Raw genomic sequence first — 19,071 nt, 5'->3', positions numbered from 1 at the left:
TGTGTCTCAACTAGTATGTTGCAATTTGAAAATGACTTTGCCATCGGAAAAAAAATATCATCTGATGTCCAAGTTTACAAGCTGGTTTGGCGCCACAAGTGTGATGGAGCAAGGGGACACCTCGGCTAAGGTGCTTCATGATGTCGTGTTTCTATCGCCCTGCGTATCCGTCTACTACCTCATTATACATCATATGCGCCATTTAGTAACAGTAAGACAGTTCTTGCCAGTCGATCAACTACACAGGATGGTATTCTATGTGCAGCGTGTTGACTTAGGTGAGGTGGTAAGCTTATGCATGTCAGATTGACTCAAATGATTGTACCTCGGGAAGCAAAGACAGACTTGAGACAACGATCAGCGTTTGACTCTTCCTACAGCTGCTTGGCAATATTTCAGCTCATGTCTTACTAAAAAGAAGCTTTCAATATGACAGAACCAAGCCAAGAGTCCAGGTTCTATGGTTGTGGATACGCGAGGTCGGATTCCCGAAGTAATCCTCGAAATTACTAGGTGTTCCATACTTACATAGAACGAGCTCTCCTGGTTCCGTCCACCTTGAGGTTGTCTGCTAGGAACACAGCTCGAACAAAGAACCATTTTACTCACCAAAACTTAAAGCAGTTGAACTCATTATGAAGTCGATCGTGGCTTTGAGCCTAACTATCTCTTTATGGCCTATGGCCATATGTGCTGACCCAAGTGTGAGTTCTCCTAGACTGCTCTGGAGATATCCGGGAGCAGCCTATCAGATACAAACTTTCAATTGATCTCTTTAGTTCTTCTTCTTCACAAACCAATCTGGCACAGTCTTCGATAGCATCTCGTCCGGATGCAACTTGGCACTATCAGCCCCTGTCCCGGAATGCCCCCGAGAACTCTTGAATCTCCTCGGAGGTGGTAGCTACCACACGGTACTCAATGAGACTGTCATGGGCGTTCTTTGCAGATCTGAGTGTTCTCCAGCATTGGCCACTTACAGGAGCAACGTCGTTTCTCAGTGCGCCAAAGATCCTCAACCTAGGAGTGGCTATCCGCCGACCTACTGGGTTGATTCTGTCACTGCTGTTAGAACGCAGATGTGTCTGAAAGACTCTAAGACCGGAGAGTACTGCACTCGTGAGTACTTAGAGATCTCTTGTTAAACACCCCGTGTCCGTGATCTGACTTCGCACGAAGAATACCTCGAGCAAGTACTCGGCGATGCCGCAAGCCCAGCGGACCTGCTCGGCGGGTACTCCACTGCTCAACTCTGCTCCGAGTGTCTGGTCAGCCTATTCCGCCATCAACAATCGACCCCGTACTCAAACTATGACCCCGAAATGGCTCAAGCGTGGGCCGCCATTCAGTCAAAGTGCAGTCTCAGTCTTCCAACAGCAACTCAATCGTTGAAGACAAATGTTACGTCGCTTGGCAACTATGCTCCGCCTGGTTATGCCACTGCAGTCTGCGTTGCAGGCCGCACGTACACGGTGGCTGCTGGTGACAACTGCATAGATATCTCAAAGAAGAGCGGCGTTTCGACGGGCTCGTTGATTACGCTAAACAGCCTGCGGATGGACTGCACGAACATCTTTGCCGGTCAAGTGAGTTCTTGAGCTCTCGTTGCGAAGGATCATTGCGAGGACTCGGTTTGGCTGAAATTGAGCATTTATAGATTCTTTGCCTTCCACCTACTTGTATTAGCTATGTGGTCCAAGGCGGCGACAACTGTTTGAAGGTCGCCTCGCAGTTCAACACTACCTACCAGCAAGTAATCGCTTGGAATCCAAGTAAGCCTTTTCTTTTGGAAATAGTGGCTGAATTCGAATGTCACTTTCTAACCGCCAAATCAGCCGTCGATAGCTACTGCACCAACTTGATCGCAGGCCAAAATATCTGCGTTGGGCCACCTGGTGGTGTTCTCAACTTCACGACGATCCCAGGTGCAACCGTAACTAAGACTGCGATCTACGCAACCGCTACGGCTGATAGACCAGCGCCTGTCGCGAGCGGAACCACGACCAAGTGCGGCAAGTACTACAAGGTCCAACTGGTATGCCCCTCTAAACTGTGCAGTTGCAAGGCCACGCGGACTCAGACAAAGCTGGTCCTTGAGGCCCAAGTATCAACCAACACTAACTGTCAACTCTTGCATTGATATAGGGCGACTACTGTGAGCTTGTGGCTTTGAACCAGACAGTTTCGCTGGATCTATTCCGTGCGATAAATCCCCAGGTGAGTTGAGAAATAACTTGCACGCCCAAAGGCCGGATTTCAACTAACGGCGTGGCCCAGATCAACAGTGGGTGCACTAACTTACAGGCCAATGTGTTCTATTGCGTACTGCCCACCCAAGACTGGAACACCACAGCAACTTCAACAACCGTGCCGGCTCCAACAACCACACCTCCCGGAACCACGGACAAGTGCTACCAGTGAGTCTTTCGGTTTTGCTGCAAAATGGCAATTACTCCAGCTCTTCGAAGCTCACTGTTTACTTTTTTCTCCAGGTGGTATGTGATCCAGTCCGGAGACTATTGCGCCAAAGTCCAGGACAAATTTGCGATTTCTTTCGAACAATTTCGAGCATGGAACCCTGTAAGCCTAGGATGCACTGGGAACCACTGCTAAGTTGCTAACAAGGAGTCCTTAGGCAATCGCAAGTGACTGCTCCAATCTGCAGCTGGGGGTGGCCTACTGTGTCCAGGGTGCTGCTTCGCTCACAGCACGAGCGACGACGAATGCCGGCAGCCAGTCCGACCCTAACCAGGTCGCTCATTATCGGAGGAACGGAGTCGGACCCATTGAGACGGGAGTGCCTGAATCTGAGGCGGGAGGCGTTGCTATCGGATGGCCTGGTGTGGACTCTCCAAGGTTGAGAAGGGCAATGGGACTGTCAGAGAAAACGGAGTTGTAGAGGAATTATTCTTTGCTGGTACAGGCGCCATCCCTTACATCTCGCACGTCCAGATCGTGCGCTTCCCAAGAATTAGATCCTGATCAAAATCTACGGCGCTTTCGCATTCTTTCCGGAGACGGTGCCGTAGACCACCATACCTTCTCCAAATCCCCGCTTCCAGAGGTGCCGGTCTCGGTATCCGCTAGACCTTCTAAGCCCCGGACACTTCGCGTGATCCTTCTCAAAGGCATGATGTCCGAGTCAAGGAGCCACCAAAACTCTTCAACAATCGTCTCTGCGGCAACCTTGAAGATTGGCTTAAACCACTCCCTCTCTTCATGACCCTCCTCCAACCCGGGGTCCGTGTCTGCAGCGACCGCGAGAAAGAATGGTGCCGATGTCCGCCACCACTTAGACTTAGTCGTCGGTCGGTCGCCTTCGCCCAAATCCAGCACAGATGCTATCACAGCTGAAGTGGCAACAAGAAATACCTGCTCCGAAAACCCGGCTGGAAGTTCGGATTTCATGTTGCCGAACTTGTCGCGCAGGTCATCGGCAGTGGCACCGGCCAAGGCCGGATCCTCTACCCACCGTAGCTCGAATTTTGACTCCGCATCCTCGAAGTACTCATGCACATCGGCTCCGTCTGCGTCCCTCTGGAAGGGAATCTCAACGATTCTCCGGACCTGCTTGGCGAAGGTCTCCCATCGTTCCTGGTCATCATAGCAGGCTGTTCGGAAGGCCACCATTCCCCACGTCTGACCTTCGTGGCGCTGCTTCCAATGCTTCAGCCAGTTAGGGGGCATGTGCTCGACCTCCGACTTCTTTGCAGTCTCAGCAGTCGACTCGTCGCCAGTTCTTTCTGCATCGCGTTGTTGCTCCTCGAAGACATGCATCGCCAGCTGCCCTACACCTTCCTCTCCTAGGACATCCCGTAATCCGGCCTGCATCTTCAGCAGTTCATCCACGGGAAGAGAGGTCACGTCGTCCGCGGTTGCATGTCGATAGCGATTGTAGTTCCAGCCTGGTGGCCAGTAGGAACTTGATGCATCCGAGTAGACAGGTTGGGTGGTAGGAGTGGCAACCCTGGGAGTATCTGGCTCTGGGGCGTCTTCGGCGAAGCTGGGACGGGGCATCTTGTTTATCGATTGATTCTCTCAAGAGAGTCTGCCACTGATCAATACATGGAAGTGTAGGTGTTGGAATTTGTATGTTAGACGTCAATGAAAAGCTGGCGAGCAATTTGAATTGAACTGATGTCAGGAGCAGGAAGCAACCCCTCCGATGACATGCACTTTCGACATGCACTTTCCCTTACTTACACCACCTCCTTACATAAGAGCGGTACGTACTCCCAGACATCAATCAACCCCTGATTGACTGAGTCTCACACTCACTCTCACTTCCACTCCCACTTCTCACTCAAACATCACACACGTCTGCGTCAACCTCATGCAGTCTCACTCTGCACGTCGTCATTTAATATCACGCTGCCGGTCTCAACTGGGTCTAGCCCTTACGGAGATGAGACACATCCGATGATCGGCTGATGAACAAATATTTCCAGTAATAACATAAATGATGATGCAAACCCATTTAGGGACATACTGAGGTGGCCAGTCGTGCACTGGAATAAGTCTGAGTGTGATCATTGTTTGGTGCTCAAATTGATTCAACAAAGGAGATATATAAAATTAGATCTAGACACATTCTAAGGGTATTGTTCGTAATGAATCATGCTTGGACACATCATAGAAAGACAAAACCATAATACGTAAAACTTTTATCACAGATTCCCACCGGCAGGCTTCATGTATGGAGACTTCTACTCCTCGTCACTCTCGGAGCTGGAATCGTCGTCGTCCTCATCGTCATCATCTGTGAGATATCAGCAAATGTCATCCTACATTTAAAGACGTGGATACGGGCTTACCATCAGCCGGGGTCTTGTTCTCGGCAACACCGTTGGCTCTAACGCGAACCTGCTTGTAGTGAAGGGGATCGCTCTTCAGATCCTCACCCTCAACAGCAGCGCCGCCATCCTGCACGTACTCCTTCAAATCGGCGAAAAGCTCCTCGGCGAACGCGCCAGACTTCTTGGCTCTGGTAATCAACTGGCCGACAACGCTGGACGCCATCTTGGCAGGCGTGTTGAGGATCTTCTCAATCACCTCACGGTGACCGAAGCCACACTTGGCGTGAGGGTCGTCGACGGGCGCGCCCTCGGCCGAGCTGTCTCTGAAGCGCAGACCGGGAGTCTGGTAGCGACGGATACGGACTTCGCCGTAGGCCCTTGCGAGATCGACGGCGCTGACCTTGATCTTGGCGGGCTCGGGAGGGGGCCACAGCTTCGACTTGGTCAAGCCCATGATGGCGGATCCGAGGAGGAGCTGCTCGCAGTCTTCCGCGGTGCCATCCTCGGTGCCAGCGTGGCAGTAGCGAATCTCCTCGCCGGGGTAGCAGGAGGGGTTCAGGAGGCGGTGGACAGGGTTGCTGACAGCCTTGATGATTTTGTCAATGGCCTCGGCGCGGGTGGCGGTAAGCATGCGAATGACCTCGTCCGAGATGGGCTGGTCCTTCCAAGGGCGGCCCTTGGAGTCCTGGAGGGCTCCGTCAGGTCCGACGCGGGACTTGTAAGCTGCCTTGGCCAGCACGCGACTGAACCAGCGGGCCTCGCCAAAGACCCAGCTGAGGACGAGAGTCTTGTCCTCATCGTTGCGGGCGCCGGCCATGAGAACGTGGCGGTTCAGGGCGATGACCCAGTCGTTCATGAAGGGGACGAGCAGGTGCGTGGCGGCGTACTTGTCGGAAGCGAGGGCCAGGTCGTACAGGTCGCCGACGTTGGGCATAGTGGGGAGCTCGTGGAACTTGAAGTGAGCAATGGAGAAAAGCACATCAAGACCACTGGCTGTGTCGGCGGGAGACTGGAGCTCGATAACGCTGGAGGTGTTATTGGCGAGCAGCTCCTTCCAGACGCGGGAGGCAGATGCGAGAGCGGCGGAGCGGACGGAGTATACGATGAGGGAGCCATTTGAGTCGCGGACCTTGATGTGGAGGTCGGAGTCCTCGTGGTAGGAGATTCTCTTGTCGGCTTCGGGGGTAGCCGGGCGAGGAGGGAGGATGGCGACGCGAGTTGCGAGCTGGGCACCCTGCGGCTCCTGTGCCTCGGCCTCATTCTTCTCCTCGTCTTCCTCTTCATCCTCAGAAGAGGAGTCATCAGCGTCGTCCTCGGCGGTCTTAGCAGTCTCGGTTACGGAAACGGCCTTGGGCTTCGCGGACTCGGCTTCGGCGGGGGCTGAGGGGGTGTTATCCTCCTTCTCTTCGGGGACGGTCGTGGGCTTGACCTTCTCGTCAGGGATAGAGGGAACGGCGGGGACGGCGGGCTCCTTGGTGCCGAGGAAGGACTTTTCCCGGCCGGGCATAGCGGTCATGGGTCTCTTAACCTCATCACCATTGTTTGATTGGACCAGAGAGGGGATACTCTGAGAGGAGTCGGAACGCTTCATGAAGTATCCATCCTTGACGGGGCCGAAAGTCGGAGTGGGGGGGCTGGAGGTGGCATTTTCGTTGGTAGTCTTTGTGGTAGGGGCTCTATTCCCTTGTTAGTATAAAGTCTCATCCAACGTTGATATAAGTCAATAACTTGTGCCGGTACAGATTCCTTGAGAAGGAGCTGATACAATACTGGAGTGGCATGGGAAGCGAGGGCATAGCAGAAAAAGACCAAGGAACGCTACCGAAGGGAGGATATTCGTAAAGGCACAGACGGCGGCCGCGGCGGCGACACTCTTTTAGGATGCCTCACGACTGTGCTGGCAGAGCGGCACCCTCCTTGAGGGTCTTCCGTCATTGCATCTTGATCCTGCCAGTGACGATGCTGGGCAAAGGAGTCATCAGGCGCGTCACCCTCGGGTGGTGTTGGCGGACTACGAACACCCGTGTAAGAGAGGGAAGCTGATTGGAGGCGAGTTGGGTTTGGTTGGGTGTCGACGTTGTTGTTTGGAGCCGCGACAGACACGTCAAACATGCAAGACGACGAACTTGTCGAGCTTGAGTCGATGGACCGTTGAACAACTGGAGGGGCATGCATCTTTGGTGGAGATATTCAGAGCCGCGGCGCCCGCTGTTGCAGCCGGTCCGGTCGAAGCGGGACCCCTTTCAGGGTCCAGCATAAAGGCAGGGGTCGAGGCTAGCGATGCTTGCAGGGGGGTGGGCAGAGGATAGAGAGAAAGAAGAGCGGTGAAGCTGGATATCGTGGCCGAGACAACTGAAGAGAGAAAACAACTATGAAGTAAACAAAACAAAACGTACCTCTTGAAGCGGTTGTTGAGGAAGAGAAAACCACTTCCAGACTTGCGACGTTCGGGGTCTTGACCAGAGGGGGTTCTCCGGTGAGACTCAAAAAGCGCGGGAGACATTGTGAGGGGGTATCAACGGCCGTAATTTCGGAAAACAGGAAACAAAAAAGAAGACGGGAAAACCAAAAGCGAAATTCGTCACGCCAAATGAAAAGCAACTGCTAGACGGAGAAGCAGTTATGCAAAGGTCTCAGATGTCGTGAGTTGTGACCAAACAGAGATGAGGAAACAAGAAAGAAGAAAGGCAAATGTGAACACTGGACTTGATGCTCATATATATGTGCTCGTCGGTTCATCAGCCCGAGATAACCATGTTCGCAGTTCTCAAGCTCAGTATTCGTATGGTATCCACCAAGAGAGTCGGTATGGCAAATCAAAGCAATCAATAATGGCCGTCCACCGTCCGTGAACCTCTCGATGGATAGCATTCTGGAGTCGCCGAGGGGTGGTGCGGCCCACCGAAGTGGCTGGCCAACTAAACCTGAACCAAGATTAAACGAAATGGAAGGTCGAAAAAAAAACATTGGGCACCGAAGAAAAAGCTCGCGAGTCGCATAAACAATCACCGCCCTCTATGCGTGCCGCCCTCTTTCTTCACCGCTGGCATCGCGTCGTCGCCTCGCCGGACGACCGCGTCCAGGGCTCCTGGGAAAGATTGGAAGATTTTCTCACGAACCCTTGCTGGATATGGCATTCTTCTCCCCCCGGGAGCTCGGGACACCTGCAGAATTCTTTTCGAGATCCACCCCAGTGACATTTTAGCGCAGTTCGCGTTGGATATCCTTGGACATCCTTGGATATCTCATCCATCAGCAGGGGGATGCAGTCACATTTGGCGATCGCCTCCACCGCCCTTTGCATGAAGCACCCTTGGCTGCATGAAACATTGACGGCGGCCGTTTCTACCGCTCTTTGCTTGTGAGGATGGTGTTGAAGATCTGGGAAGAAGGAGGACATTCACCAACATCGGGTGAGGCTGTCGAAGTTTTGAGGCGAGAAAGGCGACTCGAGGACTGCTGACATATTGGTGGGTGAGGAGGCATGTAGCCATGAGATGTGATGGCCTATGAGTTGTGCATGCACGAGAGTTGTGCACCTTTGACTCGGTAGGTAGTCATTGGGGGGAAAACAGTTTCTGATATCTCTCGTTGCAAGCTAAAGCACGGAGGCTCTGCAAGAGAGGGTCGAGAAGAAGAATAAACCCAGCCTCCTGCAGTCACTGGTTGAAAGAATGATTGGACAGATCGGAGTGTGCATCTAGATTCGGCGGGAGATGTAGGATGCGCGTTGAATCGTCAGACGGTTTCTCGGCTTCTCATGACCCTGCAGTTTTTTAGTTCACTTTAGGCACAAATGCTTCATAACAAAGGCACGGTCCATCATGCTTTATACAATTTGAATATTGGGAATAATTTGTTATGAACATATCGCAATCCTCTCCTGACCCAAAACTCCAATTAATGCCCAAAGGTTTAATAGAAAGAAGCAGCTTCAAGCTTTTGCAAGCCCCATGCCACTTACTGCCCAACGATGACGCCAGGAGAAAGCTCCAGTCCTATGGGCAGTCCTTTGATAAACTTCTGGGTAAAGGGTGCCCCCGACCGTTGAGCAATGACCTCCTCGATGTCCTTGTACATGTCGTATCTGTCACGTCATTAGTCACGATGAGGAAAATGTCGTTGGAAGCTGTGAAACTTACCCGTTCATCTCCTCAATGGTGAGCTTAGCTCTCTCATCCGCAACCTTGTATGTACTGGTGCTGGTGTTGTTTGAGAAACCTGAGTGAGAATGAGCTTCGTGTGTTTCTTCAAAAAGGTTACTTTGGTTTATCGGGCTTACCAATACGCTCGTTGATGTTGTATGCGGCCTTGGCAGCTGCAGACTGCACGCGCGTGGCGCGGGGCAGACGAACGGTGTTGTAAACTTCCAAGGTATCCTTAACATCTCCGTTGAAGTACTTGGGGTGGAAGAGAATTCCAAGCGCAGCGGCATCTTCGATGGCCATGCATGCACCCTGACTTTGGTGAGGCATCATCTGAAAGGCTTTGGTTAGAATTGGCTTTGCATCGAATGGATAGATAGTTTGTCGACTTACAGGATGTCCCGCATCACCCAACAGACAAACCATGTCCTTATTGACGTAAGGGTAAGGGTCACTGCATTCATGTCAGAATCATAAACCGAGAGTAAATGATTGGATAACTTACTGCATCCACAGACGCCAGGGCTGGATATCCTTGCCGATAGCGAGATGCGCAAGGACCTGCTTGTCAAGTTCAGGGTACGGCGCCAGCAACTCCTCGACGGGGCGGTCCTCGACACCCCAAGCCTGGTCAACGTAGTCGCCCTTCTCTCTAGGGAAGAAGCAGTAGTATGACAGCAGCTTTCCGCCATTGCAGGGCGAGAGGACGATCTTGTCCGACTTGCCCTCCTGGCCGCCCCAGTACTCGAGCGCGGCGTCTTGCGAGTAGTCGACAAGGCCGGCCTTGACGGCGTCTTCGGTGAGAACGTTGGCGTGCAAACAGCTCGAGTCGGCCGGGCGCTTCTCCGGCTTGACGCCGATTAGGCCACGCACCACGCTGCCGATGCCGTCCGCGCCGACGATGAGGTCGTGTGTGACGGTCAGGCCGGTGTCGAACTCCACCTTTCCGCTGGCCAGGTCGATGTTCTTGCACTATCATGGGGAAATTGATCAGCTACTGGCAGAATGTTGAGGGTGGAAGGGAGTGTCTCACCTTCTGGTTGACCAATAGCTTGGCCGGAATTCCCTCGCCCTCCTCCTGCATCGCCGTGTCCTTGAGCATGGCGTGCATGTACTGACGGTGGAACATGTTGTAGACGTAACCCCAGCGCTTCTCGTAGTCGTCGAGGCTGTACACGCTGACGGGTTCGCCCGTCTTCCAGTCTCTGTTGATGAGGCTCTTCAGAACGACGGGGTCGCCTTTCTCGACGTCCACACCCCACTCGTGCAGCCAGCGGGTGCCGTTGGCGGCGCATGAGACGGAGGCGCCGACCTCACCGGCGAAATCGTTGCGCTCGTAGATGGTAACCTTGTGTCCGGCCCGGCGTAGCGCGATGGCGACGCTCATGCCGCCGATGCCTCCGCCGACGACACCGACATCAAGTTGCCTCCAACCAGCTGGAATAGATCCCATTTTGTATGTTTGATGATGACTGAGCTTGTCAAAGAGGGTATCGCAAAGTTGTTCAGAATGAAGAAGTAGAAGAGTGCTCAGTCCGATGGAGTGTGAATGATGAAACAAAGAGACAGACAACGATGAGATTGCCGCGATATGTATACTCATGGACCGTCTTCATTGTCGGGGCGGTACCTGTCAAATGAAGCATCACCACACCCTCCTGTCCCATCTCTACCCCATTCCGTCCCGTGCGTGCGGCTTTCCGCGGTGTCGTCGATAACAACCATCAGCTTTCTGAGACCATCTCGTCTGGGCTGCGGCTACGGGATTAGGTGCAATAACCGCCGCCAACAGTATCCCCCAATAACCTATTGAAGATCCCCGAACTGGATACCCTCAATGGATGTTCCATGTAAGTCGACCAATAATGAATGTACTGTTTATCACCTAGTCCCAGCGGGCCGGGTCTCGGCTGACATCCGAGATCCTATCTGTAAGAAGTGCGCGGCCCGCCCACCACTTGGTGCAATTACCGCAATCTTTGTGCGCTGTCTGCTTCCGACCATCCGCATCACAGTGCATCCGAACAGTGTCGATGTGTCGATCCAGGGCAGTTGCTTGACTTCGTAGCTAATTATCGCACGGCTTTTTGGTCATCCGACTAGCCAAAGCCGCCAGAAAGCGAGTGGCGTTGGGAATGTTTTGACCCCAGACTTTGCAGCCAATGGAAAAATGAACAGGCAATGCCTGGCGATACAACGTTCACTTTGGCCAACCAGCGTACGCGACGGAGACTCTTCTGGGCAATGTTGCACGCAAGAAGGGAATCGCGCTTAGTTTGGACTAACGTTTAGGAAGTTCCGAAGCTACCAAACCGTCGTACCTAGCCTTAACTCAGTATTACCTTTGTTTGTGGTTGATTATCCGACGTGACATTACCCGCGCGTCATGAGCTCTACAATCCACTGCTACTAGGTTCTTTTTGAAACCAAAAAGGCTCTAACAATGGAATCCTAGAAAGTCATTTCATCATCTTCGGTGAAACAACTCAACTAGGCTCTGTTGGCCACTCCATCGGCTCTTTCTCATTTCGGAAAACGAACTTTCTATCCAGCAATCCCTCTGTTTTTGAGCTGTCAGCTTCAAGATGTTCAAATCAGTTTCTCGACAATTTTCAGGCAACCAATGTATAAAATGCACCAGTACTTTATCCAGAGCTAGTGTTCGGCATGACGAAACCTGCCATTGCAACTGTAAAGTAAGTAGGTAAATCATCTTTCGCGAAACCCAACCTTTCAGCGTGATGTATGGTAGTCGCCATAGCTTAGAGATACCCTGCTCACTTCACGTCAATAAGATAGGTATGTTTCATTGTTCAGACCGGAAGTCCAGCCATTCTCCATCATCAAATACTTACACCAGTAGGCTTATAGATGAAGAAGAATGGATTATGGAGAACAACCGTATACCCCTTACTACCGTACCTTCATCTAAATGAACGAAATTGACAATACCACAAAGCCTCAAAGCCCATGATTAGTTACCAACGAGGGTCGAATCAAGATGTACACAAGAAGTAAGTATGCTGCCGGGTACCATGAACTTCCATCATGGTTGGCGTGTAGGTAACTGAGACGCAATGGTGAAGTTAAGTACTTCATCATATTTGTTTGCAACATTAACAGACACTGAAATTGCTCATGAGGCTGTTGATTCGGGAGTGAGAGAGAGCGACGTCCAAGATGTAAACTTTTGTCATAATTGAATTGCTATCCAGGCCATGATTCTCCATCAAACGCCTCTGACGTGACCTTCAATTCATGAGTATTCCAATTTCAACCACCAACGCCATTACAATGCTCCATCTTCGTGCAACCTTTTGTCGAGTACTCTTACCCCTGGCCAAACTGAGGGGTGTTGAGCGACATCGCCATCAGCAAACCACCGATGAGACCCGCGCAGGGCAATGTGACGATCCAGCCCGAGAAGATGAAAGCGACTTGACGCCAGTTCACAGCACCAACGTCAAAGTTCATCAGAGCCACACCGATAACAGCCCCAGTCAAGCACTGTGTGGTACTGACAGGGAGACCGAGACGGCTGGCCAAAAGCACGGTAATCGCAGCGCCAAGTTCCATGGCGAATCCTGAGAGCGGTGTTAGTGACAAGAAATCATCTTCGACAGGAAGCTGGCTTACCTCTTGTGGGTGAAAGCTGAGTGAGCTTGTTTCCCATAGCCTTGATAATGTGGTGACCCATGAACCAGAAACCGGCACCGAGCAAGAAGCCGGCGACGACCAAGATCCAGATCGGAGTGTCTCCTTTCTCGCTAACTTCACCCGTCATGTAAACCTGGTAGGCGGCAACCCAAGGGCCGACAGCATTTGCAACGTCGTTGGAACCGTGAGCGATGGACATCATCATCGCACTGGCGACTTGAGCGTAGGTCCACAGGTGTTCGACGCGGTTGTCGTACTTCTTGGCCTTGCCGTGGATGGCAGCGAGCTGGGACGAGGCATGCGTGACGCAGTCACGGGTAACTCCCTGTAGGAAGAAGTACTTGATGAAGCTCCAGATGCGTCTAGGGTTGTGAATAGGGAGGTGGGCGGTCGGGGCAAGGAAGCGCTCTTCGGGCTCGGGCATGCGCTTGTATCGTTGCACCACTGCTGGGTTCTCTTGAGTTTTCTTGCCACGTTCAACATCCTCAAGGGACATGGGGACGGGGGAAGGTGTATCAGAATTGCTGTCGTTTCCGATCAGCTTCTCGCCTCTATCGTTGCCACCCTCGGTCTTGACAGCTTGCTTCTCGATATCGCCTTCGTTGATGACATTTGAATCATCGTGGGCGCTTGCGTAGTAGTCGATGACGACTTCGTTTCCTTTCGCAGGCAGGTAGATTGGCGGGTTCTCCATGTACAACAGAGGGCCGAGGAAGATGTGACGGAGACGAATGCGAGTATCCTCCTTGACCAGCCTTCGGTGGACGTAAGGCACGAAAAAAATGTAGGAGAGGAGGAGGATGCCGAAGAAGACACCGAGGATGATACCGCATACTGTACCGGCACCAAGTTCCTCAAGCGACGGAGCACCGGGGGCCTCGACCGTGATGAAGAGAGCGAGAATAGCAGCCGTGAACGCCAGGTAGAAAGGAATTGCCTTCATAGCCTTCTCGAAAGAGTTCTCGCGTTCCAGGACGGTGAACTTGAGACTGCCAAACAAGATGGCGGCAAACGCAGCCGAGATACAAGGAGCAATGCCCCAGGATGCGGCGATTTGGGAAACACTGCCGTCACTCCAGGCCCAGGAAACCTGTGCTTGGGCAGCGATACCGACACCAACGAGCGCGCCGACGATGGTCTGCGTCGTGGAGACCGGGTATCCGACTTTTGTAGCAGCAAGTAGCCAGAAAGCACTCGCGAATTCGGCGCAGCCCATGGCGAGGATGAGCGTCGAAGGTGTCGTGCGGAACCGGTCGAGCTCGATGATGTTGTTCTTGATTGTGCCAGTGACCTTGGAGCCGAGGACGACGGCACCGAAAAACTCTGTACACATGGAAAGGAAGCCAACCTGGGGCATGGTCAAGGTTCTAGCTGCCACGGAGGTGGCATATGAGTTGGCGACATCGTTTGCTCCGTTACCGATGGAGCTGCCGCAGAAGGCGAGGGTAATTACGGCGATGATCCAGTCATACTGTGTAAGGACAGGGACAGCCATGATGAAGGCTGATTTGGGAAGTGTTCTTGTCTTCCGGGGGACCGGGGAAGAAAGAGTTCAAAGGAGAGGGAGAGGGTTTCACCTGCAAAGGTGAGAAAGCTCGAAGGCAGAGGCGCTCAAAGTGGGAAGGCTTATTGACCTCTCTCTCAAGGTTGCTGAAAGCCCCGGAGCGCCACGATCTTTATACTGACAGTTTGCCATTATTTTTAAGGCGACTGGAAGCTCTGGTTCCTTCCCCACAACCTCGATGGCAAGCCCTTCAGGGTTCATATTTCTGGAGTTCTTGGCTGTAGCCACCTCAGTTTGAGTCTTGGTGACAAGAGGAGGGGGAGAGAAGGGTGAAAAACTTCTCAACGGTACCTGTCTGTTTCAATACTGTTCAGTAAGCTACAAGATGGCATTTCGCCCCGGTATGCCAGTGTCGCGAGTCCTCGACCCATTACGGTGGATGTTCTTGACGGATGCCCAGTCTGCGCCGAGCTCTGCGCTCATCCACACAGCGAGCTGAGATTGGTGAAGCGGGTGCCACTGGAGGACTTGGCCCTCTTGGCTTTCAAGGTACCAAAAACAGATCCGTCAGGGAAATCCAGCCAGTCAGAGTGGTGTATGGGAGCACGTTGTCGTCTCAATATGCTCTCGATGATCGAGAATGGCTTTTTCTCAGTGTCTCTGTTGAGCCTCTGCTCAAGTTGCCAACCCTCGTCGTGATGTCGCCAAGCCTGTGATCTGACGCTAGCAGCGCGACACCAGTCCGCTGTCGCGTGCCCTCTTGCTTCTCTGAGAGCACGGTGGCAATCTACTGGGCAGGAGGGCACGCGAGCTTTTTCCTCTTTTGCACTTCTTCTGCGTTCCTCGAACAAGGAGTTTCCGAGATTCCTTGGTAGGGTAGCGTTCGGTATACCTCTCTGGCGACCGAGGCAAGCGGCCAAGCTTCCTCCGGATGGTTTTTTGGATAAGCTCCGTCGGTCAGATTTTTGGCATTGGGCGATAGCGCTGCACGAGTCACGAAGTGAAGCTCTGCCAGAAGGTGTGAGCCCCAGCCAAGACTGAGCTACGAGGGTTAGCGAGTCTACACAAAACCAACTTGAAGCTGCTGATCTGCCCTCTTGGCAATAAAAATCGAAAACTACTGCGATGTTCAAAAATGATGGTCCAACTTCCAACTGTCACAGCTATCGCCCTGCAGCAGTGCAGCTAGCTACCTTACCTCAGCCCCAATGTGCATCACGCCCCTGAATGACTATAGCCCTAGACTACTTTGCGGTGCTGGATCGAATTTGCGAGAGATTTAACTTGCACATAATAAGTGACTTAGACCTCACAGTCGAAGGGGACTGAGGCGGAGAAGCCTGGAAGTACTCAGCAGGTAAGCATGGACAGCAAGTGCGCGGTACATTTCGATCCTAGCGCAACGCAATAATATCTTCGGCACCTGCTTCGATACAAGCCCGCCAAGGCCCCTGACTTCATGAGGTATCCATGAATTTGGAGTCTGCTACATCACGTTATGGAGATAGTCAGGCATCTTTACTAAGACTGCAAGTCGATCCCACGCGATAAGTCAGTACGGACTGTAGAGTGGCTCGGCACTACTGTCGCAACCACGCAATCACGACGCTCTTTGAGACGTGAAGCTCATTGGACCTAGCTCTCGCCGGGGACCGCCAAGACTCTCAAGACGAGGAGAACTCGTGTGATCAGCGCTCAAAACCTCGAAGTTGTGGTATTTGTCTTTATTGGTGTGAGCTGTTCGGGCTGCCACTTGGCGCTGTTTGGACCCTCATCAGCTCCGTTGCTATAAATAAGCCTCCAAAGATGAACTGTCAAAGAAGAACTTCAGTTGGCACTTGACGGGCGATATGCCAAGGCCGGCATTCTTTCTCGGCGTGATGCGGTTTGATCAACATCGGACCATTTGTTTATTCTGCAACCTTACTTCATTCAAGCTTAATAGAGTGAACATTGGCATTCGTTTCATCACGTAATACCAGGAGCTCCATAATTCCCTCTAGGGCCAGCCTTTTGTAGATGACAGATGTGACTATGTAAGAAACCTGCGAGCCAACATCAACTTGCTTACCACGTAGTTGTACCTCAGATAGAGTGAGGTGCATCACGTATACGTGCAACGACAGTCGCTGACGATGATTTCCATTCGAGGGAGTCTATTGCTGAGAGAAATCGACGATTAAGGTAATTAAGGGATCAAGGCTGTTTTCCCCTCCTTTCCAGATGCTGCATTACGCATGTGATTTGTGAAGAAAGTTTCAATGCTACAGAAACTACGCAACACTGATTGAATCGCGGAAAGCAAACGGCTAAGTCCAATATGATTGAACACAAGCTACCCGCTGGTCGACTACTCGTTCCCTTCAATATCAAACGCTTGGCTGTCTGTGGGACTCGTTCACAGTCTTGGCACGCGGGATTGTCCGCCAACTCACTACCGGTACCTACATGTATCTTACGTTACTTAGTCTGCAGCAATGATATGCCGAATTACTCCGAGTGCAACTGTAGGTTGACTCGAAATACCATCATGTCGTAAAGCGCAGATGCGTATGGTAATTTCCATCGATTCTCGAGGATAGGATCTCGGAGAGGCTTTCATTTCGTACCTGGGTGATGCCGGACCTTGGCAGTGAGGCAATCAATGAGAACGGAACCTGAGGAATGACATTACTGATTGATGAAAGTTTGCAGGCATGACAAAAGCGGTTTGAAAGAGGAAAAAAAGGGATTACCGATGGTGTCGTAGAGTCACTGTAGGGGCATCGACGTATATAAAGAGAACGGTTATCTATTAGAAATAGGAAATAGGTACGAAGCTCGCTCTAATATAGAGGATGCGAGCAAAGTAGGCCTCGGTAATTATATAACCGAGGTTACGTAACGTATAATAAGGCTATAAATAGTTAAAGTTATTATAATATACCCCCCTAAACGAATATACGTTTAGAAAAAGCGTACTTAACTACCCGTATTATTATAAAAAGGTCCGCTAAAAGTAGAAAACTAAATACTACTATATAAGAATCTATTTATAAAAGGAATTATAAAATAAATCGGTCTACGTATAGAGTTATAAGCGAGGGGTAAATTAGCTATAGATTAACTTCTATATTCGTTATTATAAGTAATTTTAAGGCTATACTATTAATAGAAAGTACGACTAAGGGACGGCCTCTTATTAGCTAAATAATCGACCTATAAGTTAAGGGTAGTAAATATATAAATTTCTTACCGCTACCCATAGTACTAACTTTCCTTCCCTCTTTAACTTATACTTATATTATTACTATACGTATATACCCTTACTTTTCGCTTCTATACCCGCGTTCTTATATATATATATCGTTAAGAAAGGATTTTTATTAATAGTATCGTTTTTATTTAAATACTACTAAAATAAATAGCTAGAAACCGCGCTTATATTACTATAGCGCGGGAAGTTAAAAAGTATAAGTACGAGGCTATGGCCTCGGGGGAGAGCAGTAGCTCCCTTAGCCCCCCTTACGAGCCCAAGATAAGTAAGTAATATTCCTTTATCCTATACTTTAATTATAATACGGCCTCGTTTATTTAATATTAATTTAATTATTTTATTAAATAAGTAGTAGCCTTTGTCAGGCCTCGCCGGTCAGGCCTCGTCGGTTAAGGGATAGCTTAGGGGGGCATAAAGAGGGGGACTAAGTAATAAAGGAGCAGCTTAGGTATATATAGAGCGCTAGTAGTACACCTCGAGGGAAGGGCAGATTTTAGTAATTCCTCTTTTAAACCCTAATAGTAGTTAGCTTTTATAAGCTTCTTCCTTATATCGTATACCTATTAATAATTTAAAATCTCTACTTACGAAGGGGACTAGGCTAGAAGCTTAAAATACTAATAAGAACGAAACGTAATAAGAGAGCGCAGTCGGCGCTATAATAAAAAAAAAAAGACGACTCTTTTTTATTAAACCCCCTAAAGTCGCCTCCTCCCTAGTAGATAATATAAGAACGAAGCGCGGCAGAACTATTAACGTAGCGGCGACGTAAAAGGACCGTATTACTAAGAGTATTAATAAATTTTAAATAAAATAGCGAACCTCTTACCCTTACTCGCTAATACCTAAACTAAATAATAAGTAATAGGCTAGTAAAACTATAAAAATAAGAACGATAATTAAAAAAAGAAATCCTTATCGTAACGTACGAAGAGCGCCTATATAAAAAATAAGTAGATTTAGAACGCTTATAAAGCTCCTCGGATAGCCTAGCCCCCGCGCTAAGGGCTATAGTCTTAGCTATAGTAGCCTCGGACGTTAGCTTCGATATAAACGGAAACGTAAACCCCCGGACTAAGGATAGTTTAATAAGCAAAGCCGTACTTAAAGCGCCGCTCGAGCGACGATAAAGTAACGAGTTCGTACTACCTAAGCCCCTATTTACTAACTCCCTCTTAACTTAAATAAGTACTATAAGCAGAACGTCTACGTTTAAACCGCTATCCCTCTCTAACTTATTATACGCTAATAAATCGGTACGGGATTTATAAAGCTTCCTCTTTAACTATTACTATTACTTCGACCTATAGGCTTAATAAATAAAAATAAACCGCAATAAAGTAGTATATACGGTTAGCTACCTAAGTAGTAGCGTAAAAACCTCCTAGATATACTATATCTTTAACTACTAAAAGACCCCCAGTTTTATAATAAACTAGGTTATATAGGAGGAACTAGAGACCTTCTTATAAAATAACCTATCCGATCCCGCTAGCTAAGGAATAATAGCGAGTATATAACTAAATAGCGCCTCGCAAAGCTAAAAAAAAAAAGTTAATAAGTTCGTTAGCTATATTAATAAGCTCGAAATAGAATTAGAATATATCCCGATAGAAAAATAAAGGATCTCTACGCTAATAAGTAAGCTACGGCCCGAACTACGCCTTATAATAGTATTATAAATAGAACTTCCGTGGACTTATTTATAACTAG

The 19,071-nt window shown here is 50.1% G+C and overlaps 6 protein-coding genes across 6 annotated transcripts; 2 read left to right on the top strand and 4 right to left on the bottom strand.

Moving 5' to 3' along the window:
- Window positions 1-635: 635 nt before the first annotated feature.
- Window positions 636-2,899, top strand: CLUP02_05127 (uncharacterized protein; the record flags this gene model as incomplete). Its single annotated transcript, XM_049284136.1, has 9 exons — window positions 636-704; window positions 780-1,119; window positions 1,180-1,586; window positions 1,658-1,772; window positions 1,836-2,035; window positions 2,146-2,217; window positions 2,278-2,417; window positions 2,493-2,580; window positions 2,636-2,899. 9 exons carry the CDS (start codon window positions 636-638, stop codon window positions 2,897-2,899), a joined length of 1,695 nt encoding a protein of 564 aa, XP_049141279.1.
- An 83-nt stretch (window positions 2,900-2,982) lies between these two features.
- On the bottom strand, window positions 2,983-4,017 carry CLUP02_05126 (uncharacterized protein; the record flags this gene model as incomplete). The annotated part of the gene is made up of 1 exon (XM_049284135.1): window positions 2,983-4,017. One exon carries the CDS (start codon window positions 4,015-4,017, stop codon window positions 2,983-2,985), a length of 1,035 nt encoding a protein of 344 aa, XP_049141278.1.
- Window positions 4,018-4,094: 77 nt separating this feature from the next.
- CLUP02_05125 (uncharacterized protein) lies at window positions 4,095-7,299 on the bottom strand (the record flags this gene model as incomplete). The annotated part of the gene is made up of 10 exons (XM_049284134.1): window positions 4,095-4,134; window positions 4,204-4,253; window positions 4,319-4,330; window positions 4,402-4,519; window positions 4,711-4,759; window positions 4,815-6,472; window positions 6,537-6,565; window positions 6,645-6,807; window positions 6,923-7,126; window positions 7,193-7,299. 10 exons carry the CDS (start codon window positions 7,297-7,299, stop codon window positions 4,095-4,097), a joined length of 2,430 nt encoding a protein of 809 aa, XP_049141277.1.
- A 1,457-nt stretch (window positions 7,300-8,756) lies between these two features.
- CLUP02_05124 (salicylate hydroxylase) lies at window positions 8,757-10,394 on the bottom strand (the record flags this gene model as incomplete). Its single annotated transcript, XM_049284133.1, has 6 exons — window positions 8,757-8,883; window positions 8,939-9,017; window positions 9,079-9,274; window positions 9,335-9,395; window positions 9,447-9,913; window positions 9,975-10,394. The coding sequence occupies 6 exons, from the start codon at window positions 10,392-10,394 to the stop codon at window positions 8,757-8,759; spliced, it is 1,350 nt and encodes a 449-aa protein (XP_049141276.1).
- A 1,877-nt stretch (window positions 10,395-12,271) lies between these two features.
- On the bottom strand, window positions 12,272-14,093 carry CLUP02_05123 (phosphate transporter; the record flags this gene model as incomplete). The annotated part of the gene is made up of 2 exons (XM_049284132.1): window positions 12,272-12,525; window positions 12,578-14,093. 2 exons carry the CDS (start codon window positions 14,091-14,093, stop codon window positions 12,272-12,274), a joined length of 1,770 nt encoding a protein of 589 aa, XP_049141275.1.
- A 708-nt stretch (window positions 14,094-14,801) lies between these two features.
- Window positions 14,802-15,143, top strand: CLUP02_05122 (uncharacterized protein; the record flags this gene model as incomplete). Its single annotated transcript, XM_049284131.1, has 1 exon — window positions 14,802-15,143. A coding segment is annotated over one exon (342 nt), but the record flags the coding sequence as incomplete, so codon positions are not given.
- Between the last annotated feature and the right edge of the window lie 3,928 nt (window positions 15,144-19,071).

The sequence above is a fragment of the Colletotrichum lupini genome, chromosome 3, assembly GCF_023278565.1.
Source record: "Colletotrichum lupini chromosome 3, complete sequence".
NCBI lineage: Eukaryota > Fungi > Ascomycota > Sordariomycetes > Glomerellales > Glomerellaceae > Colletotrichum > Colletotrichum lupini.
This window is presented reverse-complemented; position numbering and strand designations above follow the sequence as displayed.